General features: G+C 42.9%; 1 protein-coding gene and 1 long non-coding RNA gene across 8 annotated transcripts in view; both read right to left on the bottom strand.

Moving 5' to 3' along the window:
* The window catches only part of LOC125180121 (uncharacterized), a 119,044-nt gene extending 108,715 nt beyond the window's left edge, over window positions 1-10,329 (bottom strand). Inside the window, exon 1 of the long non-coding RNA XR_010828812.1 lies at window positions 7,747-10,329. This is a non-coding gene — a long non-coding RNA (uncharacterized lncRNA). The remainder of the gene's footprint in view (window positions 1-7,746) is intronic.
* Window positions 10,330-16,046: 5,717 nt separating this feature from the next.
* CYRIB (CYFIP related Rac1 interactor B) overlaps window positions 16,047-27,638 on the bottom strand; it is a 95,378-nt gene continuing 83,786 nt past the window's right edge. For all 7 annotated transcript variants that reach the window (XM_048048507.2, XM_048048483.2, XM_048048474.2 and 4 more), the window contains 8 exons: window positions 27,275-27,380; window positions 26,483-26,619; window positions 25,769-25,846; window positions 25,552-25,668; window positions 24,313-24,392; window positions 23,101-23,227; window positions 22,142-22,212; window positions 16,047-16,917 (listed from right to left, as the gene is read on the bottom strand). In XM_048048507.2, the coding sequence (XP_047904464.1) occupies window positions 16,854-16,917; window positions 22,142-22,212; window positions 23,101-23,227; window positions 24,313-24,392; window positions 25,552-25,668; window positions 25,769-25,846; window positions 26,483-26,619; window positions 27,275-27,380 (780 nt within the window). In that variant the 3' untranslated portion in view covers window positions 16,047-16,853. The remainder of the gene's footprint in view (window positions 16,918-22,141; window positions 22,213-23,100; window positions 23,228-24,312; window positions 24,393-25,551; window positions 25,669-25,768; window positions 25,847-26,482; window positions 26,620-27,274; window positions 27,381-27,638) is intronic.

Consider the following 27,638-nt stretch of genomic DNA (forward strand, 5'->3'; position numbering starts at 1 on the left):
GGCTGCTCTGCTCTCCCCTGTAAGAGCACACATTTTGGTATGAAAAAGGCAAGAATTTGTGATGGTGGCAAGGTGCAAAGCAGCTTCACAGGTAAAGGGCAAGCTACTGGCTTCCAGAACACCACAGTTCCCTGCTCCACTTCTCCATGTTGAAGCTCCATTTGTGCTCCATCACCATGGTGCCTGGACCCACACAAAATATTTTTACTCATATGGGAGGCTAAGGGACACTCACAGCTCATGCATAATGTCCTCCCTTCTTCCCAGAGAAGTCAGTGAAAAAGTGGGAAATTTGCACCAACTTCAGACTTACCCTCAGATCTCACTGATGTTAGAGGCAGGGAATGACTGTGCTTGTGGCCAGCAAAGAAATGGAGGGGAGGAAGCAGCGAAAAATAATTGGTGGGTGGATGCCTTTAAGGAAATACAAGCATGGTTAAAAGCAATTTCATGGTCAATAAATAAATTTTTCCAAGAACTTCAGAGGAGAAGATATGTTCATGACGAGCCAAGGAAAGAGGGAAAAGAAAATAAATATATACACATGTCTTTGTTAAAGCCCCTAACACGAGCAAAAAAATCCTTCCAGGGAACTTTGGGGTTCTTTGTAACATTTCGCAGAGCAGCATCTGCCACCCCAAATTGTGATGGAAATTAATAACAAGAAGATGTGCGGTGCTCTCCAATCCCACTGACAGCCAGGCCCATAATTAGCAGCCATACGCTGTGGATGGAAAAAGTCCCCGCCAACTATTACTAGAATGCAGTAACGTTATTTCCAAGGGATTTTGAGATACATCCAGAGCGAGGGAGACCTGACTCATTTCTTGTATTTCGTTTTTGGCAGGAGGAAGTGGGGAAAAGGGCTTAGACTCAAAGTGCCAAGTAGCAAAAGAAAATGATAAACCTGTTGTGCAGAAGTTGGACACAGCAGGTCACTCACTAAGGGGCATGTGGGGAAATCATTTGTGTCCCTTCCTCGCCACTTTCCAATGCCAAAAACCTCAACTGATGTAAATTATCCTTCCCCCTTTGACTTCAGTGGCATCGTGCCAGTTTGCAGCAGCTGAGGATGTGACACAACCGTTTTCACTTTCTGCAAATGTCGACAAATTTATGCAAAAATTCAGTGAAAAGCATTTGAAAATTAAACAATTTTGAACTATGTCCTATTTTGGGAATTTATTTTAAAACTCCACATAAGAATTTGAGGTCTAACATCCTGCTGGGATAATGTGGCTGATGGCACTGATTTTCACTCGAGCCCATAAAAGGGGCTTTTTAAAGCTTTTCTTCTCCTGACCTTGTGTTTAAGGTATTAGAGGGGTGGGTGATAAACAGGCAAATAAATTGTTACAGCCAACAAGCAAAGGACCGTCACCGCCACGCCGCTGCCGAGCTTGGGTGTTATCTCAGGCAATCAAAACTTTAAAGGGAAGGAGCCAGCTGCAGCAAAACCACAGGCTGCAAGAGCCGCCCGTGTTCTCGCGCCCATATGGCTGCAGCCTGCAGGGAGGGAAACGCCTGCAGCCGCTGCCACCAGCCCACACGGGGCCAAGCCTCCCGGCACAGCCCTGCACGAGCAGGAAAGAAATGTGCCTGAGATCTTTTAGGACTCCTGGGAGACCCCCGTTAGCACAGGGTGGGCTGGAAGAGCTGCTGCCCCCATCCTTCCCACGTCCCACGGCCACCCTTTGTTCTAAAGCTGAGATGCTCTTGCAGCAATGGTGCCAGAAATACCCTTGTAAACCAGAATTATTCAATACCCAAGTTTTGTAAGGAAATCACATTGGAGTATTCAGTGGCAAGGAGCCCATCTAAACATCTCTGAATGCTGCTGGCCCTTTGCTGTGCTGCGGCAGTACCTTCAGAGGTGTCTCTGCACCTCCACAGCCAGTTAAATGGGGACTGAATGGCACATTCCTGGAGCTGGTCTAAAAGCCTGGCTTTATACAATTTTCCTTATAAAGCAGAAATTATAGGAACGTAAAAGTGCCTTTCAGTGAACAGCCAAAGGCTGATAAACTAAAGACACCTGGTTCTCTGCCCTAATATTCCATTGATGCAGCCCCTTTAACCACCTGCAGGGGAACACATTCTCCCAGTTATCCACAATTTTGGATCCTTTCACTGGAAGCAAAGCTAACTAAATTAGCAAGCTGCCCAGGGACAGGACACAGGCACCGGCCTAACACCACAAATCACCCTTCCCCTGCTGCCCCACCAGTCTGCTCTGCTCCCTGCAGCCTCCCGGGGCCAAAGGAATTCCTGCTTTGGTGAGAAAGCTAACGGGAGGAGGTTCAGTGCCATAACCAAGATAATGGTAGAAGTCCAAGGAAAATAAAACCTGGGAGTCCTGCCTTTCTGATAGCTAAGTAAAAAGCAATTCTGCTATAAAGAGTCTCCTTTTATACTTTTGCAGCATCCACATATACCTGCAAAACAGTTCTAGGAAACTAAATGATACACAAAAATCATCATCAATTGTGTTTTTGTGTGTTGGGAACATGAGTGGCCCTTTTCTAAGCTAGGAAAGGGTTGTAAGCCATGACTTTGCATCTGTATACTCACTTGAAGCAAAAGTAACCATCCATCTATGTGTGCACACACCACTTACACAGAAGGGAATCTCTAACACTCTGTCTTCCCAAACATCCTGTGTCACCTTTATTTTATTATTTTATTTTATTTTATTTTATTTTATTTTATTTTATTTTATTTTATTTTATTTTATTTTTTATTTTATTTTATTTATTTATTTATTTATTTTTTCTCCAACAGTGCAGGCTTCCTAGTGCTTTACCTCCCTCAGATCCTAAAGGAATTGTCAGAGAGTCACCGTGGGAGCCAGCAGCCATTTGTGGGTGAAGGATGCGAAGGGCTGGCACTGCTGCAGGGGGGTTAACAGGGCCTGAGCGACCCCCAGACAGGCAGGAGGTGGTTCACAGCACTGCTGAGGGGATGTTAATCCAATCCTAGCCCACAGTAAGAGCTGTGCCTATGTGCTTTCTGTGCCATTTTGCAATGCTGCGGACATCCTCCCTCCTTAAAGCAGCAATTTCTCTTCTCCAGGCTTTCTCGTACCGCATTTAGTGTCAGTGTCAAGGCTCTTTCTCCAAAATATCTGACAGAGCCACGATACTTGCCAGATATCTGAGGGAGACACTGATTTCATATGGTAAATACACAGAAAAAGTGTTTTAAAAATAATACTTAATTTCCTCACACCAGCTACATGATACCTCACCAGGACAAAACCTATACAGCTGGGACAAAACTGCTGGGCACATGAGTTTTGTGCGCAGAACCAAAGCACCGAGGGGCAGCCAAATGTGGGATCTGGAGGGCTGGGGAGGCTGCTCGAGCCCTGGGTTTTTGCCTCCCATCCAGAGCTCGAGTCCTCAGCCAGCAGATGCTCATTTAACTCATGTCAAGATCTTGGCAGGCAGTCTGACATTTTCAGAAGATAACTGCAGTTAATAGCACAGATCTACTTAATCACTTCAGTCAGGACAGAATGACCCAGTGTCATCCTCTGATCTGATTTATGAAATGATGGCACTGAATAGGATAAAGTAACTGGCTGCTACGGTGTTGATGACATGATGTTCCTGCAGTGCTCAAACACATGCTTTTGGGGAGAGGCAGAAGGAGATCTAACAAGGTTGCAGAGACAGACGGTCACATCCTCCTCAAGGGCCCCAGCCTGGCACACTAAAATCCCAAGAAACAACACTTAGAAAGATTTTTATATTTTTTTTCTTCCCTACAAGGCAAAATTTGACTTTGAAAACTTGCATCCCCACTCCAAGAGAAAACCCAGAAGCAAAAATAAATAAATGGGGAGATGTAGGGATTATTTCCAGCCCTACTTCCTTCTACACCATCATCCCGCTGATAGTTAATAAACATGGCTGGCGCCTTACTACAGTGCCTGTACGGTCACCTTCAGGCCTGCTCCTTCAAAGAAGTGACCTCAGAAGCTCTACCACAGGCTTTGGGGTCCCCCTCTGAAGGGATGAACAGGTCCAATCCCTAAACATCTTCTAAACCAGTAGTTTTCAGCCTGGAACATATGGAACAAGCAGTGATGGGCTAGGAGTAACTTAAACAGTGTCCATGAAATAAATGTTTTATGTCAAAAAAAAAAAAAAAAAGGACTTTTCATATATCAACAGGTGGTCTGCAGTGCCTATGGAGAACACCCGTAACCGGTCAATTGGCAGGAAAAAGGTTGTGATTAAATTTTTGTCTTTGCTGTTGTACATTTTGTCACCATACAGTCTGTGATCACAGCTTAGCACAAGAGTCCTGTTCTGCTGATTTCATTCACCTCCCAGCAGTCATAAACTGGTGCAAATCAAGCTGTTGTACAAATTTTTCCTCAAAAAGTTCTATGGTCCAATCACCTGCTCCACCCACTTCAGGCTATCCAGTCCCTGCTGTTTGAAATGTATTTTCACCACTGTTTTGTCACCTCCTTAGTCTTGCAGATACCTTACAAGTGAAGTGTCAGTGCCATGAGTGTACACCATATACCTGTGCTGGTTTAAGTTTGTCTCTTCAGCAAAAGGTAGTAATAGAAAACCAGGATTGATATGATATCACTTGAATTATCTAAGGAATGACTGTGGCCACCTAGGTTCTCCTTGTAGTCACAGGCGCCTTCAGAAAGTCATTGATCTTGTCTGCCTAACCATCATATGATAGGATGAATCAACGTGGAGGAAAATGTCTCTCTACATCTCTCTACATAGAGAGCTTAGACGAGACTCCTGCTTTGACGTACTTGAGGGTAGGTCTGCTTAGTCCAATGCAAAAAGACTTGCCAGAAGTAAAGGTGTTTGGGGGAACCCACTACCCTTAAGGCACCTTCATCTTCATCTCTTCAACAACCAGTTCCTTCCATTGCATATTGCAAAGTGCCAGCGCATCCATCTTTGACTGCCCAGGAGCACGAGGAGCACAGGGCAAGCTCTGTCCTGGCCATGATACCTCCTCCCTTCCCTCTGCTCCAGCTGCCACTGCTGCTGGGCACGAAGTCACATTAATCCCAACTAACGTTGCACCTGGCCTTTTGATGGCCACAGCCAAGCAGTGAGACGCAAGAGCTAGGAACGCACCCCGTCTTCCCAGCACACCATTTTGCAGAGATTTCCTCACACCTAGACTTTATGGTTGCTTTTTTTTTTATTTGTGTTTTGTTTTGCTGTTGTTGTTTTTTACCATGATTAATTTCTGCTGTTTTTATTTTGTTTGTTTATTTGTTTGTTTCAGAAAGAATCAATGTACGATTTCTAAGCACGCTCATGATTTTGGCAACCACAATCACCAGGATGTTATCTAAGTGAAGTTCTGAATAATGAGGGTCACGTTATTTCAACCACTGACTATTACAGAAATGAAAGACAGAGGAGGGGAGAAGATCTTTCATTGCAGTCAAAATAATGCCTTAAAAACTGGAATGACTTTTTAGTGTTCATGTTGCTGAATCTTTAGGTTTCGTGTCATGGAAAACCATGTGATAAGGTCCCTGCACAAGATGCCAGGCATTTCCAGGCAAGCCGTACAGACTGCAGTATCATTAATTTAATTTTCCACTACTTGACTATTCTCCTGACTGAAAAATCAATGCTAATAAGGAGCTTTGGGAAAAGAGTGTGTTGATGCTTGATCTTGTATGGACTAATTTTAACCTGCTATCAAATGACTAAGTGGCTTTAAAGCACCTATAAACCCAACAAAGAGATTTTTAAACGTCTCTTTCCCAAACGGTGCTCTCTGCTGATGAAGACATCTAAATGCATGAGGAAGGGTTTATGCGTGCTACCTCAGCCTCTCCGTCAGGAACACTGGGGACGATGGCCAAAGTCCCGTGCTTCAGCTGCACCAGCCCCGGCGCTTGCGTGCAGGAAGGCACCAGGCGCTGCAACCGGCAAAGAGCAATTTCGAGCAGTCAGAGACACTAATAGCATCCGAATCAGCTGTAGCTGGAAGAAAAGAGCACTGTGCTATCTGCTCATTCGGATAAATTGCCTGCTAGAGCAATAAACGAAGCCTGAAGAGTAAGTGTGGTTTTAAGCAATAGCTAAGATGGGATAAAAAACACCGTGAGTAGTCTTACTGTTGCGCTTGAGCATCCCCTCCAGCACTGAGCCGTGGTGCCTGCCTTTGCTTTTGAGGTCTTTAGGGAGGCAGACAGGGGGTCACAAGGCACCCAGAAGACCATTCCTCACCTCTGGGAGCTGCGAGACAGAGCTTTGCTGAGTCACACAGCTTTTTCCCACCTTTCAGCAAACTTTTCATCAAAAATAGCCACGTGGCCTCATTACCCTACTTTAAATCACGCCACAATGCCTGGTTCACTTGGGGACACTGAGTCATGTCCAGAAGACAACAATTAGCTGAATTAGGATATGATCTTTCCTGGGGAACTTTCTTCATTTCGTGACTATTCTTCCAGTTCATTTGTTTCTTCTGTTCCACCTTGCATCTCAACATATAGCCACTCTAATTGTGTTGATCTAAGCACCAGAACAGCAACCCTATTTCCTATTTTTTATACAGCTCCTAAAATTAAATCAAAGTTCCTGAGGTACCACTTGAATACAAATGAACACACAGACATTGTTAGCAGATTTTTAGAAAGACATGGCCAGCTTTGCTTTCTAAAGATGCACACATTAGTATGATTAACATTGGAAAGTGCATACGAATTTTTCAAGCAAATGCAAGGCCACTCTTACAGTGGATAGCCTATTCACTGAATATTTACTGAACTTTCAGAGTTGGATTAAATTTCCTTTCCTTTCTATTCACCACCTTTGACCATGAAGAGAGGGATGGGAAAGGATGGATCCAGGTTTAAATATTCCCTCAGCCTGGGAAGAGCTCAGATCCTATTTCCTTCTTTGCAAAATCGCTGCTTAACACACAATTTCAATATTCCCTCCTGAATGGGGTAATTCATTTAAAATATTGCCTGCTATTAGTACATATAAAAACAAACAAACAAACAACAAAAGCAAAAACGCATGGCTGTGGAATACAGCAGTTTATCCCAGCCAAACATCAATGCCTTACCATTGTGAAAAGAGTGAGGAGGAAACAGAACTCCACGACATCAATCCAGCTTTAAACACTGAGATCCCTACTGATAACATCAGGGCAGGTAGTTTATCAGCAAGATTACTAACTCCTAACAGGGAGTCTAGGGTGAGGTTATCATCCCGCCAGAACCCTTTTTCATTATCCCAGTGCCTCTCTTTCATCCAGGCAATAATGAGCCTGACAGAGACCACTCCAAACCCCACGAGGCTAAGCCCAGAGGGGTAAGGGCTCCTCTGAAAGGCTCTGTACCCTGAGGACTTGCCGGCTACATTTTCTCCATTGCATGTGAACCAGCATCATGCCATGCCTTGACTACAGCTTCCCTTCAATGAGGCGGCTCTCAGGCATCTGTTGAGTAGTGCCGCAAACCATGGCTCATACAGAAAACATGGCCATGGTCTTCTGTTGGTACCATGTTGAGCACGAGCATGGCATTTGGCTGTTGAGTTGTCAAAAAAGCAGCTGCTGGGTGTGTGCACGCAGCTAGGCCACACATCTCCAGTCACACCAGGCGAGTCCAGCCCATCACACATCACCACGTGCTGGCATCCTCATCTTAACCTGCCTCACCTCTGTTCCAAATGTGGCCAGATCACCCACCAGAGCCACATCTGCCTCTGTGATGGCCCAACTCACCTGCTCCAGGCTGCACGAGCTCCCCAGCATGCTGTTCACAGGCCTTCCAAAATTTCACAGCCCCAATATTTCCGTGCCTGGGTCTTCGCCGGTCCTCTTGTCTGCACCCTGCAGGCCAACGCTTGCAGCTCTGCCCCGGAGATCGACCCTGAGTGCATGAAGAGAGAGGAAAGGGAAGGCAATGGGGAAGGGGCTGCTCCAGACCAGGTCTCGGACCCCAGCACCTGGGGTGGCTCCGGGCCAGCAGCACATCACAGCTGGCAGGAGGGCCCCGGCCTCAGGATCTCCACCAACACAGAGCCATCAGGGTGGAAAACAAACCCACGGCTCGCCGCGCAGCGCCAAAGCCTGTGCTCCTGCTGCAGCGAGTTACATGACATGGAAAAAACTATATATAGGAAAAGTTAGTTGCTTTCTGACAATTTCCCAAAACAGCTACCATTCTTTTTTGGGTTATCGTATAAATCATTGCTCTCACCCACCCTTAGATCATCATGCAGCAGGAAAATGGGATGAAGCTGAGAGATAATAAAACCCTGGCAAAACTCCAGCCACGATTGGACTTTCGTAACGAGCACGACCGGAGTTACGGCAGTAAATATTTAAAGTTATTTTTGAAATGAGGTCTCAGGAAAGATATAAACTCTCATGATTTGAGGCGTTAGCTAACCTCTAATTACAGAGGGAGGAATGGAAACTTTTTTGGAGATAAGGGATAACCTAACTGCTTGTTGCAGGGTTTCTTGGAACGCACTCTGACCGCCCCGCTCTGGTCAATGTCAAAATCCTGGGCTAGAAGACTCATAGGTCTAAGTGAGCTTAGCAGTTCCTAAATTCCTAGAAATGCAATTGTAGCTTATACTTTGCTTGCTACAGACATTTGATTTTTCTGAACAAAATCATAGAAATATATTATTATATAAATCAGATGTTTTGTTGCAGACCAACCATTACCATAACGACCATTTTTTTTTCCCTCAGGAGTTGCAATTAATAGTTTGTCCGTTACAAACATCTGGTTTTTATTTAATGTATACATTATATATATATACACACACAAAAATCAGATGTTGCAAAATATTTATTAAAGTGCACATGAGACAGCTTGTAGTGTATGAGACAACTAAAGTGAGAAAACAGTTCCCCAGCACAGGAGATCTGAGCTCAAATACCTTCACTTATTTTCCTTGTGCAGCTTATCTGTAAAATCCATGCATGTACTGATTCACAAGTTGATCTATTCGATTCACTGGACCTCTTTATTATGCAGCCTGCTTTGCTTCACTTTCCTCCTTGTAGTGTCGGATCCATTTATGGTTTCATTGCAAACCTCTCAGAAACTTATTTTCACCACTGATTTTGTTACGGCCATGGCGAGAGGTCTCCTAACTCGGCTGGGGCCTTTAATACTGACACTTCATAGTACTTCTGAGTTAGGGTCAGAGTGGACCTGGGCAGGTCCTGTGGTGAAGCCCACGATATCTGTGCCCCATGAAGAGCAAGGCCAGGGCCTAGGCCAGCAGCAGGGGCAGAAGCAGTTGAAGGACAGGGAGGAGCAGAAACCAGTGCAAGGCACAGGCCGACATCAATGCAACCTAACACTGATGGGTTCAGGACAAGACAAATGAGGCAGAAACCAGATTTGTCAAGGAAAAGGCAGAAAGAATACTCACAAGCTCAGCAGCAGTCAATCAAGTAGCAAAGATCTTTTTTGTGGTAATTTTGTGGTGCTTTTGTGGTACCTGCTTGCTGGGACACCACCATGGCCACCATACACCACAGTTTGCACCCAGTCAGGCTTTAGGACTGCTTTGGGACTGTCTCACAGTGTCTGGGCCCCATCCGGCCTTAGCTATATGCATGTGGCCTACCGAGCCTTCTGCTTTCAGTCTGCCAAGGCAGGCATGTGTGGGGTGGTTCGTTGCAGAAGCAGCTGGGTTTGGGCAAGTCTTCCATAAAGGAGGTCCTAAAGACGCTTCTCACAAAGGAGAAAGTTTATGGTGGGCCTCAGATCTACAGCTTCAACACAAGAACATTTCACCTCCTGCCTAGGTGCACTTTCTCTTCCTGTAGCAGGTCACCAAAGGAATGTAATGATCGACCACAAACCTCCACCCCCCCCAGCATCCAGTGTTCTTTGGGTGATCTGTGCTCTTTCAGTGATCTTAGTGAGCACACATGCCCTGGAGAAGGGGTAAGATGAGGAATGCCACGGGAAACCAGCACACAGGGCCAGGAGAGATGTGCTTGGCCAACCGGCACTGATCCAGTAACATAAACCATCGTTCTGCACAAGGGAGAGGCCAGGCTGAGCCATGACCAGAAGAAAGCAGCAGTCTGCAGAAGAGGTGCAGACTGCCCAAATTCTGATCCCCTTACACAGCCCCCAGGAGCTGCTCCTGTGCAGTGCAGAGAAGGCATCTTGCTCCAGCAGGGGCTGAGAGCACCAAGCCCTTTGCTAACGAGAGAAATCGAGCGTCAGAGAGCGTGGGATATTCCTAACCTGAGGCTAGTCAGGCCCCCAGAAATTTCCCCGTATTGTATGTTTTGTCTGTTGTTATCAACATTTAAAATAAAGTAAAGTAAAGTGAAGTAGAAGTGAAGTATAAAATAAAATAAATAAAATAAAATAAAATAAAATAAAATAAAATAAAATAAAATAAAATAAAATAAAATAAAATAAAATAAAATAAAATAAAATAAAATAAAATAAAATATCACTTTGGGGGAAAAAAATGCAGCCAAATCCTGCCCCATCACAGGCCTGGGTGAGAAGCAGCACACTGTGCTTGAAGAAATCATTGCAGTGCACAGTCTCAACCCCTCGCTTTTACCTGCAACAGAGGTTTTAGTGTAAATTTAGTGCGTAGAGTAGTGATATCACAGGATATTTATAATATACATATACAAACATATTTTATAATCTATGTGCATGTGTACTTTGATATATTATTATATATATACATTGCTGTTCACTGTGAATCCCTCTATGAAAAACTCAAAAGATTTTCATGCGTTTTCCTGAAAAAAATTCCTCAGCGAGATGGTCAGCAGCACTCATAGACACTTACAGGATGTGAAGTAGCATTTACAGCCATCTCTGCTAGGGGTGAAGGGGGACAGACGCCGAAGATAATGGTGCCCTGTGAGGCTGAAGGTCCTTCAGCAGAGCGGCCGATTGAAACACTCCTGCTCTGCTCCCCAGGCAAAACCTTCCTGTACCACAAAGACCTAGACAGCACCTCCCATAACCAAACCCATCCTGTAAAAACTAATTAAAGTGTTTAATTAGCTTTTGATTAACAGCATATTTCAGACTCGTAGTCTTGCAGAGCAGCAGAGGCAGAACTCCGGGGCCTGGGCTGCTGGGTTTGTACACGAGCTGCTCACTTCAGAGCTGACACGCAATTACGCCGCAGCACCAGTTGTTCCCCATTTGCAAAGCCAGAGCGTGAAGCAAGTTGTGTTAATGTGTCGAAATGAGGGGAGAAATAAAGAGAGCAATGGATTACCGAGCCTTTGAAGGGAAAAGTAATATTGCAATAATTTATAGAAGGGAGAGTTGGTGGGTGGGACAGTCACTCTCAAAGAACAGTGGCATTTAGCCAGAAAATATGGCTCGTTTGAGAAGAGCATCACTGCCATCTTCAGGACAGACGATTTCACTTCACAGAGGTGCGACAGCTTTTCCAGGGCATTTTTTGGTTCGTGCAATATAAAAGAAAGTGTTTGCTGCAACTCCTGCCAAAGTTGCATTTATAGTTGTTATGGATGCTCTGCAGGCCAGGGTTTGGTCCAGTGCCTCCTAGCTTCTGAATTGCGGCACCTCAAGCTGCCCACACAGGAATGCTTCAAAGCTACAGTTTCCAGTGCAAACTTCAGTTTAAGATGGAAAGGACCAAGCAAGTCAGCACTGCCCATGGCAGCGCAACACTATCTCCTAACAGGCACCCCTCAGCCTCTATTCAGTCTCACTTCGAAGTCTCCCAGGAGCCATCTTCTTCCCCGTCTCTTGCAAGACGCCTATGTTAGCGTAAGAGCTGTGTTAGGAAACTCCTCATGACATCAGCCAACTTTCCTTCCCTCAGCATTAAATCATCGTTCTCCTAGCCTGACCACAGCCAGCCAGCTGATGAGCCCAGACAGCTCCTCCAGCCTGGCTCTCCCAGTGGCATTCCCCTCTCACTCGCTATGAGCCATTTGGAAGATGCACTGTGCTAAATTCAGTTCATCACCTTAAAAACAACAGTAAGGATGCTAAAGATAAAGGTAAGTGCTTAAAAGCTAGGAAATAGCACTGTTAAGACTTGCACATTACTTAAGCTCAAGTCTTTCAACAGATGCACTCTCACACTGCTTTTAGTTACACCAACACTGACCAGGGGTCATGTAGCTGGTGATGGAGACATCCCCTTTGCCCTGCAACATATCCCTCCGTGCTGCAACAGGACACTTGTCTCACGTGCCCCCTCACACGATGGGCTCGATCTCAGTGGCATGGGATGAGCTGGATGAGCACCCGGCCTCCTTTCCCAGGCCTGGACATCGGCCAGTCATTTGGCCAAGGTTTGACACAACGGGCTCGTGTGAACCGATGCAATGAGGGAGGACGGGGAGCCGGGATGAGATAAGCAGCTCTGCCTCTTCCTTGCCTGCGTCCAAGGGAAAGATGGACCATGGATCAGGCCAGCTGTGATGTGGGGCTGTCTCAGACTCCCGTGACTACAGAGCTCACCTCTTCTCTCTGCCCCAGACAGTTCATGGAGTATGTGGCTACCTACAGGAAAACCCCAAGCCTTAAAGGTCATACTGCAAGTGGCACCTGCAGCAGGAGCTCTCCATGCCTCTGCAGATTGGTGATTTGCACCAGATGGTGAGGAAGGGGAGAGCATGCAGCGGGACCTGTGCAGGTCACCTGTGGAGACCTTGGTCTCAAAGATGTGCCACCAGCTAATGAGGAAGCCCATAGCAGGAGCCAGGAACAGCTCCCTGATGTCCCACTCCATCACCACTGCTCACCAACTTCTTGTAACTCCCCGCCTCGATCATCAGGCACCAACCACAAGGCCCTCTGTTCAGGCGTGAGCAAAGCACGTACGTCCCCAGGGCAGGAGCCTGCAGCCAGGAGCAGACCACAGTAGTTTCTAGCAGCCTGCTTCAGGGGAGAAGACAACTGCACCTTCCTCAGCCGCTCCCAATCATAGCCGCATGTGAGAGAGAACAGACAGCACCAAAGCTTTACAACATGTATTAATGAATGTTTTGTTTTTTTCAGCTGGTTACCAAAAGGAAAATAAAAGTTTCATGTGGAGCTATAGGTGTAACCATGAATCAGCAGGGCAGTGCTGGAGAGGCTGCAGGTGAGGGTGGCCCCAGGAGCTCCAGACCCTTCCACACCCAGGGAACCTCCACAGGAAAGCTGGGGAGGGACTCTTTGTCAGGGAGTGCAGTGATAGGACAAGGGGGAATGGCTTTAAACTAAAAGAGGGTACGACAGATTGGATATAAAGAAGAAATTCTTCACTGAGAGGGTGGTGAGGCCCTGGCACAGGCTGCCCAGAGAAGCTGTGGATGCCTCATCCCTGGAGGTGTTCAAGCCAGGCTGGATGGGGCTTTGGGCAACCTGGTCTGGTGGGAGGTGTCCCTGCCCATGGCAGGGGGTTGAAAGTAGGTGATATTTGAGATCCCTTCCAACCCAAGCCATTCTGTGATTGCCTTACTCCTTACCTTGCTAACCCCAGCTGGAGAGCTGCTGCCATTGACCAATAAGTAGACCTTATGCTGGAGCAGCACATCAGGAAAAAGAGTGAAAAAAGCTTTGAGCCATTAAAACATAGATGTTTTTGAAATGACATATTTAATTACAAACTCAGTGCTCCTTCATAAATGACTCCTCGGTAATTGCTTACACCTATTGCACGGATGAGAGTTGGATCACGATGAACACACCAAGCCCACCGGCAAGGTTCAGCAGCTCTCCCTCTGGATCTCCTCCAGCCCTGTTTATAAAAGGATGACCTGCGCTGCACCACTGGGACTGAGCCCAGGGTGGCCTCAGGAATCACTGCAGCCTTGCATGTTCATGTGCTGAGCAGCCCAGGGGATCGGCTGCATTTCTGGCAAAGCGAAATCTGATGTGGTTTAGAAGCAGAAGATAGACAGGAAAGGATACAGTTTCAGGATAGCCATTTCTATCATTTGGGTATTCTGTATGGGAAATTTTAGGAAACAACCAACATCACAGAAGGAGGCTGTTAAAACGAACAAACAAACAAACAAACAAAAAAATACCAGTTGTTTCCCCAGAGCAGCTACAGGGTGGCTACAGCAGCTCGCAGAGGCAGGATGGCTGATGGGGCAGAGCGTTGATTTAAACCACCGAGTGCCCAGCCCTCTTGGACTCCGTGCGACTGCTCAGGCTGGTGCCATCCGAAGGAGGAAGTGGGTAATTCCCCTTCGTCCTCCAAACCTACATAAAGCAGAAGCCGTTCAGCGACCAAGAATCAATACCAAGCCTGGCAGCTGCTCTTCTGTCCACTTCCATAGACAACGAAACTAAAACAAAGGGAGAAGATTAGGGAGTGGTTTTGCAAGGAACAGACAGCAAAGCTCAAGTAGCAAACACCCACTGGCTCCAGCTCAGAAACGCCAACAGCTGATGCCCCATGCACCAAGGTCTATGCTTTTCCCTTGGAAAGCTCCCTAAGAGAAGAGCTCTCAGAGTTGCAGGCCAGCCAAAGGAAAGGCACACAGCTCTAATCTCCTTGCCCAGCTGCATACGCAGAGAAACTGCGGAACGCAAATGCTGGAGGAAAAAAAGAAAGCGCCAATTATTCTCTGTCCACAACCACCATGGGTGGTAGCTGCGATAGCGGCAGGCAGCAGAAAAGATCTGACCGCGACAGCCGATGTAAGAAATTCTGGATTGTTTAATCCATCCACTGAAGCAGACAAAGAAAAAAAGTCTATGTTGGTAGTCCTTCGATAACAGGACTCACTCTGGATTTAGTATTTCAAGTGTTCTTCAAGGAGATTGAAAACAAAAACCGCCCTATACCTAAGCAATGCTTAAAACCTATTCTCTGGAAAACACAGTTCCTTTAAAAAGCCTTAACACATGACAGGACAAGTATGACTACCATTCTATGATTATTTAATAGCTATTTTCCATAGCAAGGCTGAGGTGAAACTTACTTTTTTTCCCTAAAGGCAATGAACTCAGGATGACAGTTACCATTTCAGATACACGCAGAACTGTTGGTTACATACAGATTTTAATATCCATACAATCCTGGGAAAGTTGGTTGTGTTTTTTTTTCTTCTTTTTAATAAAAAAAAGTTTGTCCTTTCTCAACTAGATTCAAGTGTGACACTGCCAACAAAACTAGGGAGAAGTACCAGGTCTAAGTAAGAAAATTTTATTCCTCTACATAGCACAGCACATGGCTTGCCTTCTCTTTAACAGGGGCCTCTGCTAAGCATATTTGACAGAAAAAAAATAAAAGTTAATAAAAGGAGAATCTTTTCTAATGCAGAAGCGTGCCCACAACAAACCCAGCACGGTCCCACTGGTATATTCCATCAGGAGCCATGGAAAGTTACATCAGCTGTTCAGCAAATGAAGCTGAGTGTGTTCTTGCTTGCCTACAGTTTTAAAGTCTCTTTTCCTCCTTTCCTTTCCAGGATGCTGGCAGCTCATTTCAGGTATAATCACAGCACAGACATATATGAGGTGCATTAAATGTCTGCCCACTGATGCAAAATATGCCATCTTCCAGGTGCTCTTTACAGCAATTCTCAGTTCTTGTTTTCCCCTTCAAATTCTTCCCCTTCCCAAACACTTGATTTTCTTCACCAAAGCTTAATGTTTGTTCCAGTATAACTCTAGCCAAAGACCAGGCAACATTATTTACTGTGCTAAGAGAACTCAGATTTTACACACGGTTCGAAATATTTAGCTCTACAAAAGTTTACACCAGTATACACGGAGAGGGAAGTTATCTCCCCACCATTGGTATGGAAAGAGCCAAACCAGCAGCCTGATCTGGAAAGTCATTTCTGATGGCTGCGCAAGCTACCACAGGCAGCAGTCATGATGCAGGTTCTTCAGCAACATCCGCCGGGACCTGTACAGAACGGACAGTGTTCCTCCCCCAGGCCTCCTCAAACCCTCTGCAGTATTTCTGGGGACAAGGAATCAACTCAGTGCAGAGAGCAGGAACCCTGCCCCATTCTAGGTTTAAATCAGTGTCCTAGACTCTAGTGGTAACTGGTAATGAAACAGCAGAGTTTTCACTATATAAAATTTATAAATTTATTTTTTGTAAAAATCCAAAGAGCACGAAGACATCTCACTCAAAATACTGGTAAATCAAACCACACTTAGAAAAATGAAAGCTGATTTTATTATCTTATCCACAGCCAATCATTTGACATGAACATGCATACGTAATTTTGCTACGCACACACCACAGTTTAACGTTAGTTATTAAAGGTTAAACATACAACATACATCCTTACAAAAATGAGTCAAAATGCAAACGTAACTTTTAAACAAAACAGTTTTTACTCATTTAAAAAAACTTTTGTGTTGGGTACCATTTTGTACAAACACAGTTAATTTAAACAAATTTGCTTTTAGTTTCCTCATGGTTGCACATGAAAATAAGCTGCAATAGAAAATGAAGTCATCAAGGGATTTTTAAATAGCAGAAGTAGGCAGTCTTGCCATGCAGAAGAAGCAATATTAAATATTAGTTTTTCAAAAAAAGAAAAAACCACAAGTTTAAAAATATTTAGTTCAAGTCACAAATCTTTCCCCCGTACAGAGAAATCCAAATGCAACGCATAATTAGCTGCCACTTAGGATGGCTGTTCTGAAAAGTAGAAATACTTTCCAGAATTCATAATTTCATTGATTTGGCACAGAAAAGAAGTCTGAGCTTACTTAAGAACAAGAAAGTGATAAAAAAGGGTAAACAGGAAGAGAGAAGAAAAAAAAGCAAGAATGAACGAGATAGTAGTTGCAATCACTAAAAAAAAATCTGTGCATCTCAGTCATTGCAGAATACTGTCTGTCTACAGCAGGTGCGAATTCCAGGTATTTGTTATTGCAACATGGATTTAATTTGCTTGGAGGTAGTCTCATCATTCAAATGCTTTGTTGTGTACCTAAACACAGAAATAAAAGCCAAGTTTAGAAGAGCAGAGATGCTGGTTTGTTTTGGTACAGATAGCTTGAGCCGTATTTGAAGAAATTGTGTTTGTTAAGTCACAGCAAGCCCCTTGACCACTGATTACCCACTCCACGGTTAACCCAACCACCCAAATAGCACATTCAGAAAAATCTGTTATCAAAACTATAGCTCAACAGCCTTGCACCAAGAGGAATTAAAGAATAAGCCTCAGGTAGCTGTTGGCCAGTTTGCAGTGAACTCACATGAGCAGTTGTGGTAGCTGATTATGAACACTAGCACCAACTCTGAGCTCTCTGTCCACAGCAACATCTTCAAATAAGACATGACTGCAGAGATTTTTCTTCCAAACTTTCAATGACTAAACCATTTAAGGATTCCTTAATGATAATGGATTTAACCACTTTTTAGCCTACTTTCCTGTTTAGCTAAGTGACTGTGCTCCTAAACCCAAAGGGTACAATATGCATGTGTTTTTACTCCCCTTTCCCCTCAAAACTCTCTAAGACATTAGAACAGTTTTCATCACTACAAAAAACTTGATTAGTTCTTATTTTAAACTACTGTGTATCCTCAGTGTTGTGATCTATTTTCCTGATCTTCTTTTTAGACCAACTTAAAAGTTAAAGTGCTATTCTGTAATTCAAATATTTAACATGTTAAATTAGCACTTCGTTGTGATCCACAACTGCAGTGATTTTTTATTTGTTCAGTAGAAGAACATACAATGACTGAGAGAATTATTATCAATACAGATTTCTGCACTTTTTGGGAATTTATACTTTCTACAGAGGCCTAAGGCTTTCTATTGCACTTGGTATCTTGTCCATGTGAAGAAGAGGTCACGGAATATCCTGATTTGGAAGGGACCACAAGTCCAACCCCTGGCTCCACACAGGGCCACTCAAAAATCAGACCATGTGTCTGAGAGCATTGCCCAAACACTTCTTGAACTCCAGCAGGCTCAGTGCTGTGACCACTGCCCTGGAGAGCCTGTCCCAGTGCCCGACCACCTCTGGGGGCAGAACCTTCCCCTAGCCCCCAGCCTGACCCTCCCCTGTCCCAGCTCCATGCCGTTCCCTCTGGTCCTGTCGCTGTCCCCAGGGAGCAGAGCTCAGCGCCTGCCCCTCTGCTCCCCTCGTGAGGGAGCTGCAGGCCGCCATGAGGCCTCCCCTCGGCCTGCTCTGCTCTGCGCTGAACAAACCAAGGGACCTCAGCTGATCCTCATACTTCTTCCCTTCTAGACCCCTCACCATCTTTGTTGCCCTCCTTTGGGCACTCTCTTTCTTATTCTATGGTGTCACAAACTGCACACAGTGCTCAAGGTGAGGCCACACAGCACAAAGCAGAGCAGGACAATCACTCCCTTCGCCCGGCTGGCAGTGCCGGGCCAGAGGCACTCCACAGTAGGGTTGGCCCTCCTGGCTGCCAGGGCACACTGCTGGCTGATGTTCAGCTTTGCTGTCGACCAAAACCCCCAGATTCCTTTTTGCGGGGCTGCTCTCCAGCATCTCATCTCCCAGCCTGTACAAATAGCCAGGGTTGCCCCTTCCCAGGTGCAGAATCCAGCACTTGCTCTTGGTGAACTTCATACTGTTGGTGATTGCCCAGCACTCCAAACTTATCTAGATCGCTGCAAGGCCTCACCACCCTCGATGGAGTAGACAGCTCCACCCAATTTGGTATCATCCATGAACTTGCTCAAAAAGCTTTCAAGTCCTACATCCAAATGGCTTATGAAAACATCGAAGAGGACTGGTCCCAAAATGGAGCCATGGGGAACCCCATTAGTGACAGGTTGTCATCCCAATGTAACCCCATTTACAAGAACCCTTTGGGCCCAACCCGTCAGCCAATTGTTTACCCATCTTATTATGCTTTTATCTAACTGTATTCTCGTCTTTTTGTCCAGAAGGATACTGTGGGAGACGGTATTGAAAGCCAAACTGAAATCCAGAAAGATTATGTCAACTGGCTTCCTCTGGTTAACTAGCTGAGCGATCTTGTCATAAAATGAAAACAAGTTTGTCAGACATGACCTTCCCCTTGTGAACTCATGTTGGCTCTGACCAATGACTGCGCCATCCTTTAGGTGTTTTTTTTGATAACTCCCAGACTAATTTTCTCCATAATTTTACCAGGCACTGAAATGAGACTGACAGGCCTGTAATTGCTGGGATCCTTCTTGTCCTTCTTGAAAATTAGGACCACATTTGCCAGCGTCCAGTCAACTGGGACCTCTCCGGATTCCCAAGACCATTGAAAAATAATTGAGAGATCCTCTGATGACAGCAGCCAGCTCTCTAAGTACCCTGGGATGAATTCCATCAGGCCCCATGCACTTGTATGCATCCAGGTGGAGCAGCAAATCCCACACAAGTGTGGGGTTGACTGAGAGTTTACAGTTCCTTCAGTCACGATCTTCCAGTTCAGGGCAGCTGGGGTCCCAGAGCCCATCACTTTGTGTTGAAGAGAGGTGAAAAATGCATTGAACATCTCTGCTTTGTCCACATCCCTGTTTATTAGGTGACTGTCCTCATCAGGTATCAGACCAGTGTTTGCTCTGGTCCTCATTTTCCTGTTAACATACTTAAAAAAGCCTTTTTTATTGTCCCCCACACTTCTGGTCAGCTGCAACTCTGAGTCTTGGCTGCACAAATTCTCTTCCTACAAGGCAAGCAGCATCGATGTAGTCCTCCCATGTCACTTGACCTTGCTTCCAGGGACCATACGCTTTCTGCCTAAGCTCCAGAAGAAGATCCCTGCTGAGCCAGGCAGGCCTTCTGCCCCTCCTGCTTGACTTCCGACATTTTGGAATTGCCTGTGCCTGCACTCCTAGGAGGTGGTACTTAAAAACCAATCAGCATCACAGACCCCTATGTCTTTAAAAGCAGTTTCCCAGGGGACCTCACTAACTAGCCTGAATTCTGCTCTCCTCCATCCAGGGTTGAAGTTTTAGTGGCAGTTTTCCTCCTATCACTGAAGATTTTACACTCAACTACTTCATGGTCACTATGGCCATGGCCACCTCTGGCCACTTCACCCACAAGACCCTCCCTGTTTACAAGCAACAGGTCTAGGAGAGCACCTTTCCTAGTCAGCTCTCTTAGTACCCGTATCAAGAAGTTATCATCAAGGTGCTTCAGGAATCTCTTGGGCCTGTTTGTCTCAGCTATGTGATATTCCTAGTTGACATCTAGGAGGTTGAAGTCCCCCATAAGGACAAGGGCAGCTGATCTAGAAGTCTCTCTCAGTTTCTTAAAGAATAGTTCATCAGTGTCATCATCCTAGCCAGGTGGTCTATAGTAGACTCCCACAAGAAGTCTACCCACAACAAGCTGAACACAATTAAAATACGTCTATGAAATTAATTCTGAACAGCTGATCTCCCTCCAAAATCCTTATCACTTTCCATTTACTTTTATGACATATTATTTATCTCTTGAGAAAAAAAGAAAACTTCCAACACTCTTCCAGAATCAAAGACTCAGATTGACTTAATTTCTTGTGACATCTTGAGCCTGCTTCCACCTTGCATGCACATCACAACTCACCTCTGCATCTCTTCCTGATAACTCCAAATGTGATTTAAAAAAAATAATCTTACCCAAATGAGTCAAAGACATGAAAAACAATATCATTAAAATATTTATGTATGAAATGTGTTAGTGTGGTGAAATGTCAGCGTGACAGAATTCACACTACTAAACACAAAATACACAATGGAGTGAAGACCTGGACTACACTTTGTGTACTTCACCAATCTGACAATAAGTTTTAATATAGCACTTTCTCTCTAGAAACCTCTGTTTATACTGATCACAAGAGATTCAGAGATAAGTAACAACACAAGTACGGAAACAAGTCTCAAACCAAGCCCAGATTTTTTCTTTAGCTAATAATCTGAAACAAATTTCAAAGTGAAACCATCTATGCCACCACATCATTTCACTTCTTACCACATCTTAACACAAAGAAAAGGGAAAACGAAATTAAAGGAGTTTCACTACTGATAAGAAAAAGCAGAACTACCCACTACAAAACTAAGAGAAAGACAAATTAAAAATTCACGTCATTTCAAATGAAGTGAATGCATGAATAACCATACCCGGTTTTGGTTAACTGTTAGCAATGAAATACAGTATTTTTTTCAAGTAAGGACAAGAATGAAGCCTTCATCTGCCCATCATGGTTCAGCATTTTTTGCCAAACCTCTGATGCTGGACACTAGCATGAAGAACAGGTTACTGACTAGAGATACAGCGTTATGACCCAATTTGCAGTTTTGAGAGTTCTATACAGAATTACTCATTCTTCATCTCTCCAATTTATGTGGTGATTTGTATATTCTACAGCAAAGGCACTGACTCTCTTGCTTCTTTACTGTGAGGGTGACAGAGCACTGGAACGGGTTGCCCAGGGAGGTTGTGGAGTCTCTTTCTGTGGAGATATTCAAAACCTGCCTGGATGCCATCCTGCTCAATGTGCTCTAGGTGATCCTGCTCAGCAGGGGCGTTGGACTAGATGATCTTCAGAGGTCCCTACCAACATTGGCAATTCTGTGATTCTGTGAAGTACCTCCCTATAAATACGTTGTGACAGAGGAACAAGTTCTTACTATGTACCTAGAAATATCTACCTTATATGTCTGAAACTATCTGCAAAACAAAAACTTCATTAAATTACTCATACTCTACCAATACTACATAAAATCATTAAGACACTGTCAAATCACACACGGCTGAGGATATAGCTGATACAAACCAATCCAGCCATTTCTTTAGTAAGCTGGTAGAAGTCACAGTGCACATGCTGCAGCTGCTCATCTGCATGTTTGGTAGTTCAGCCGGTAGATGTGATCAGTTAGTTTCTAGTATGTATTGTATTTTATACTTGAAGGTAGTAACACTGATGACAAAATCCACTCTGTCACGTCTACCTCTATAGTCGTTCTTACACTGGATGCAGTAGAAGTATGCAGAAAGCTATCTTAGAATAAACAAATACAAATATGCAACCTAGCTTTTAAAACCCTGTTTCTTCAAATGTCCATGCCTCCAGACACATTGGAAAAGAAGTCTGCAATAACCACATTCATTTTTTACATGTAACACTGAATGAACACCTCATAGCTGAAGGAAAGACCCTAAACAACTTCTGAAAATCCACAGAAAAATATTTCAAATAAAAGAAAAGAGTACCTGAGAGCATTTAGAAGACCTTCTACACTGTTAGGAGGCTGGTCTTTAAGAACTTTGATGCATCCTTTCATCTAGAAGTTAAAAAAATTAAACATTTTTTTCCATATGAAGACCTTATAAATTTACAAAAGTATTTTACACCGTCAGTTAAAAAAAAAGAAAAACAACACTTATTTAAAAATTGCAGCAGTGTAGAGACACTTTCTTGATATTGGAAAAGAATTAAGCTTTCAGTATTACGTTTTCCTACAACAGGATGGCTCAGCTAATTTCAAATCTGCTTATCTTTAGACAACACAACTTTGACATTGAGCTCTGCTGTATCAATATTAAGGAACCGTAAACAATCTTTGCTTACAATAGGATCCATTGAGAACTCCACTCAGCCAGTGAAATAATGACAAAATCTGTAGCTAACGCAATCATAAAATAGTTTGTTTGAAACAACCACTAAGCAGCACATGTTAACAGCACGCATTCCACAGACTCTTACTATAAAACAAAAGCAGGAAGTTTGACCTGAAGGCTAGGGGACAACTAAGTTAGCATTTTACAAGACAGTGAGGAGCAAACCAGATACTACTGTTATTTTCAGCCATTCTGATTTGTACCTTTCAACACGACTGTTCAGAGTGTTTCAAGACACTACCTGAACTCCATTGGATTTTTCATGACTCGACAATAACCATCATGTATCTGAAGGCCTGTTTTATATTTCTCACTACTTACGTATATGTTTTGCTGACAGTTAACACTATGCTTTTACTATCAATCCGAAAGGTACATCTGCCCATTTGTCCCTGTCCATGGCAGGGGGGTTGGAATTGGATGATCTTTACGGTCCCTTCCAACCCAAACCATTCTGTGATTCTGTGATCTGCTACTAGAACATGGAGAGAAGAAAGGGAGCCTACAGCAGCTTAAATACTCAAAAGATTATTCAGTAACAATAAACTTACATCAATTTTTGAAGTTTTGGCAAAAGCGCCCACCGGATGCACGTGGTCATAGAGTATGATGACACCCACCATTACCCTCAGACAGAATGATACTGTTTCCTCATTTGTAAACCTGCTTCTATATTCACTGCAATTGAAAAACAGCATTATCTATCAAACAAGACAAAAGATAGCTACTAGTAGTGACCTAAAAAAGATTAAAGAGAAATCCTGCCATAAATTCTCAGAGAAAAATAGAGTTGTGAGTCCTCCTTTTTCCTTTCGACAATCTGACTACAAAAGTCAGACCACTGGTTGAAAAGCGTTAACTGGAAGTTAAAGATTCTCAAACTTAAAATAGTGCCTTGCTGCTACAATATTCCACACTTTTTTTTTTCCAGAAAAAAAAGATTAAAAGAGAACACACTCACTTTGTTTTGAGTGCATCCTATCCTTTTCCCCTCCACCCCTTAATATACAAGCAATACAAAATTCTGACTGAGAAGGGGAGGGTGGGGGGAATGGAAGCCTAATGAACAATGGTTAAAAAATTCCTTGAATGGGACAGATCATTCTTAGAGAGGGTAATAATGTAAGTGTTCGGAGCTCAAAATAGGCTTCATAACAAAACGTACTATGGTATTTGGTCTGAAAAACTTAAGACAGACATCGTACTTCTTGTCTGAGCAGTTTTACCAATGGGAAATTTAGATCCCAGAAGAAACACAAAGCTTAGTCTGACTTTTTGTTCATACTCCCAGAGCCTCTCAAATTTATAGTAGACAATAGACTGCCTTCATGCTTAAAACTGTCTCATAAATTCCCCAGAAAGGGACACTAATTTTGTTAGTCGCTAGCCAAGCCAACTTGCAAGAAGATACCATCCAAAGCATTGCCCACAACCTCTCTTCCACAAGGCCCTAGGCAATCATGCTCAAATAGTGTATTTTCCTGAATTATATATGAGAAAGCCTTTTACAAAAAATAACAAGAGGTTGTCTAGCTTTCAAAGCCGATCTGTTTTTAAATATTAATGTTCTGAAAAGTAGACCACGTGATTTGCATGGCCAGCAAAATGAAACAAGTTAGTTGTTACCCTTGACATGAAACTAAGTTGGTAAAAAGAAAACAATTCTTAATTATCCAAATTATTTTTTTTTCTTATGCATCACATGTCATGTCTTAAAAAAATAGACGTAATTCATACACAATACAAGCACTGATTGTACTCACGGGGTTTCCAGCATGACCCTGCACACACTGGCCATGGTGCTTAAACAATCCGTAGTATTCTCTATTGGTAAATTTTTATTCTGCAGAGAAAGATAAACAGTTTCCAATTCAATTACTGTGAAATATTATACTACAAAACCTAAATCAAATCAGTGATCTGCTGATACAGAAGCAGAGGAATTAAAAACATGAATTACAGCTATGGTAAATTAGGTAGTGTTGCATTTTTGTTTATTTTTCAACATGAATTTAGAAATTAGCAACCTATAGACCATAGTCCACACTACTGAAGCCTACCACATAGGTTTTGCATGCTTGTAGAACTCTATCACACACTATTGACTTCTGGGGAGTTTAAACGAAAATCTAAAAAGTTCTGTAAGGACAGAAATTTCTGTAGCAAAATATGTGCATCTGCTGGAACAGTAAGACTTAAGATTGTTTCAGATGAACATTTCAGTCAAAGAAATGTAAAATGAGACGCATTTTTTCAAGGCATTTCAGGTGTAAAGAAGAATAAACAAAAGTTATTAAAATACTAATACCTTTTCGTATTAGCATTCTGAATACTATTAGTTGCACAGTAATAGTAAATTATATCTTTTTTAAAAAATTACAAATGGTGTGTATTCTTCCCATTTAGGAAGAAATTCATCATATAATTATCAGAAGCCAATCACAATACTTGTAGTGACAGGATTCTATCACTGATATTTAGATAAGGAGAAATGAGGATGGATTACAATCTTGGAATACCCTTTCAGTTCAGACTCCTCTCCCCTTCCCCAGTAACAGAAGCATACTTGACTTTATATAGTCAACCACAAAAGTGTTTTGGGAAGGAGAAAAGGAAGCTATATTGCAATTCCCTTCCCTATTTCAAGCACACACACAAAAAAAAAAAATCAAGCTGTTTCCCTCTAAATTTTACAGTTTCTGATCCAAGACACCACCAAAACACAGGCAACGTACCTACCTCCCTCACCTTCTTCCTAGAGAAAAGTTTTCACTAGGAGTGTTGTTAATGTTATTTAAAAAAACAAAAACAAAAAAACATCCTCAAGGACTTAATTCCTACAGTATCTGAGAAAGACAGTTCATATTTCCTGAGGACCCAAAAAGCAAGTTTCATTTCTGGATGACAAATTAAGCCTGGTAGAAGTTTAGTGTTTCTAAAACAATGTCTGGCCCTGCACGGTTTTGAAGTACACTGTCCAACTCATAAATTTATATTCTTACCTCTGACACAAATTTTGTTGTAGCATCGCTTAAGGTTTTCAACATTGGTGTTGCTTCAGCGTAAAATAAAGACATTCTGTTTGCCAACTCATTATTTACTTCATTTTCTCCTTCTGCCTATAAAACAGAAGGAAAGAAGAATTTAGTTGTTCTTTATATGGAAAAAAAAAAGTTGATAATATAAGGTTAAATCTCATCTCATCTAAGGGTTACCTACTGGGACATTGTTAATCCTCATACGGCTCAGAGTTCTTCTATAGTAGCTGAAGTCGTTCTGTATAGCAGGATTTGTCATCTACATAGATATGGAAGAAAAAAAGTTGTGACAAATACCTCAAGAAAAATATAAAGATAAGTTTTCATAAAACTTAATACTGAGATCAAGAAGACATTCAGCCTTCTGAAGTAAAGTCCTGTGATGTTGTGAGTGGAGATGCATAGAAACACCTTTATTGCTAAATTCTAAGAATTCTCACAACAAGACGTAATGAGAACAAGAAAAGCAGTTGGTCTTCTAATAGGAGTTTGAGATTAGTAGGTTGAAAAAAGTTTTAGAAATGTGACTTCAATTAGACCAGTACATTAGTATCATCTCAGCTTGGATCTTTGCACATTAGCAATAAAATAGCCAGACAATGGATGTGCATACAGAAGAAGCAGCAGCAGCATTATCCCAAAAGATATGACAAATTCAGCTGAAGAAACGTGATTAGTATGTACCAAAACATAACAAGTGCCTAAAGCTAATATATTTCTTCTGCATTCCACTGTAATCTAACCGTAAGTTGTGTGAACTAGCCATGCATAGTAGGTGTTTGAGCATCTAATACATGATCTATTCTAAAACAGCACACAACCCAAACTGCTTCAGTAAGCAGACTATTTTCTTCTTCTGAACCTTTGCACTTACAAAACTATGCCAAGTTCTTACCTTAAGCTCATCAAACCGGAGTGTGAAGTGAAGAATTTCTGCAAACTGCTTAGCAAGAGCCTGCTCTCGCTCCAGGTGTTGTGTTGGTGAATATGGAGTGCTTGTCAGGGCTCCCAACAGACCTCGCAATCCCGCCTCTTAAATCAGAGAAGAATGTTTTACAATATACATCTGCACCTGCAACTTGTATCTGTATTCACTGGAATTCTGCACACTAGATTTAAAACACCCATCTGCCAAGACACATGGCAATTAATAATAAGCAGGGATGATGAATTGTTTCTATGTGCCACTGTTATATTTACTTATAAACAGCTATAAAGACTATGATTTAATCAATGAAAACTTTCTTTTTAAAGTTTTGTCCGAGCTTTGTCTGCAACGTGCAAAATACATTTCAGTAGTCTGCGTTAGCAGACTGCAGACTCTTCAAGAAGATAACATGAAATTCAAGGTACATACCTACCAGCAGAAGCTACATTTAGTTTGTTTTTAAGATAAACTCATACTCCATGTCTTAGTCTACCAGCTGGTTAGTGCTCCTCAGAGTTAATAAAGGGACAAGGAAATAAGATGGCAAGTATACTCCCATTCTCTCCTCTCAGGCATCCACCAAAATAAGTTTGCTTTCACATGCAAAAGGTGGTACACAGATATAAAATCCAATCCAGTGCACGGAAGGAATCTATACAATAAGAGCTTTTATCTAGTAACAAGTGGTTGACCTAGATATGTTCCATGTCTCTATATGTCAAGTGTACTAAATGAAGACAAAAAGCAAGTTCAGCTTACCTAGTCTTTGAGAAAATTCATAGAATTTTTTTAGTTTGCCTACTAGTGGAACAACTGCGCCCCATGCCTTCTCTTGCAGCTTCTCATCATTGGGATGCTGTATTGCCTTAAATTAGAAAAAAAAAATGCTTAAATTAAAGATATCTGAGACTTGATTGAAAAATCTCTGCAAGGCGATTGTCTGAAGAACTACTTATTTAGAATTCTACCAAGAAGTTTTTGGTAAAGAGACAAGCATACGCTAACCCAAGACTGTTCCAAAAAGCTCTAAATATTTTTGTTGAAAATAAGTATCCAGGATAGTGGGGGGAAAAAAAAACTAATCAAAAAAGCATAAAGAAATTGTTAAAAATAAAGCTACTCA

This window comes from Anser cygnoides, chromosome 2 (genome assembly GCF_040182565.1).
Source record: "Anser cygnoides isolate HZ-2024a breed goose chromosome 2, Taihu_goose_T2T_genome, whole genome shotgun sequence".
In the NCBI taxonomy this organism is placed as follows: Eukaryota; Metazoa; Chordata; class Aves; order Anseriformes; family Anatidae; genus Anser; species Anser cygnoides.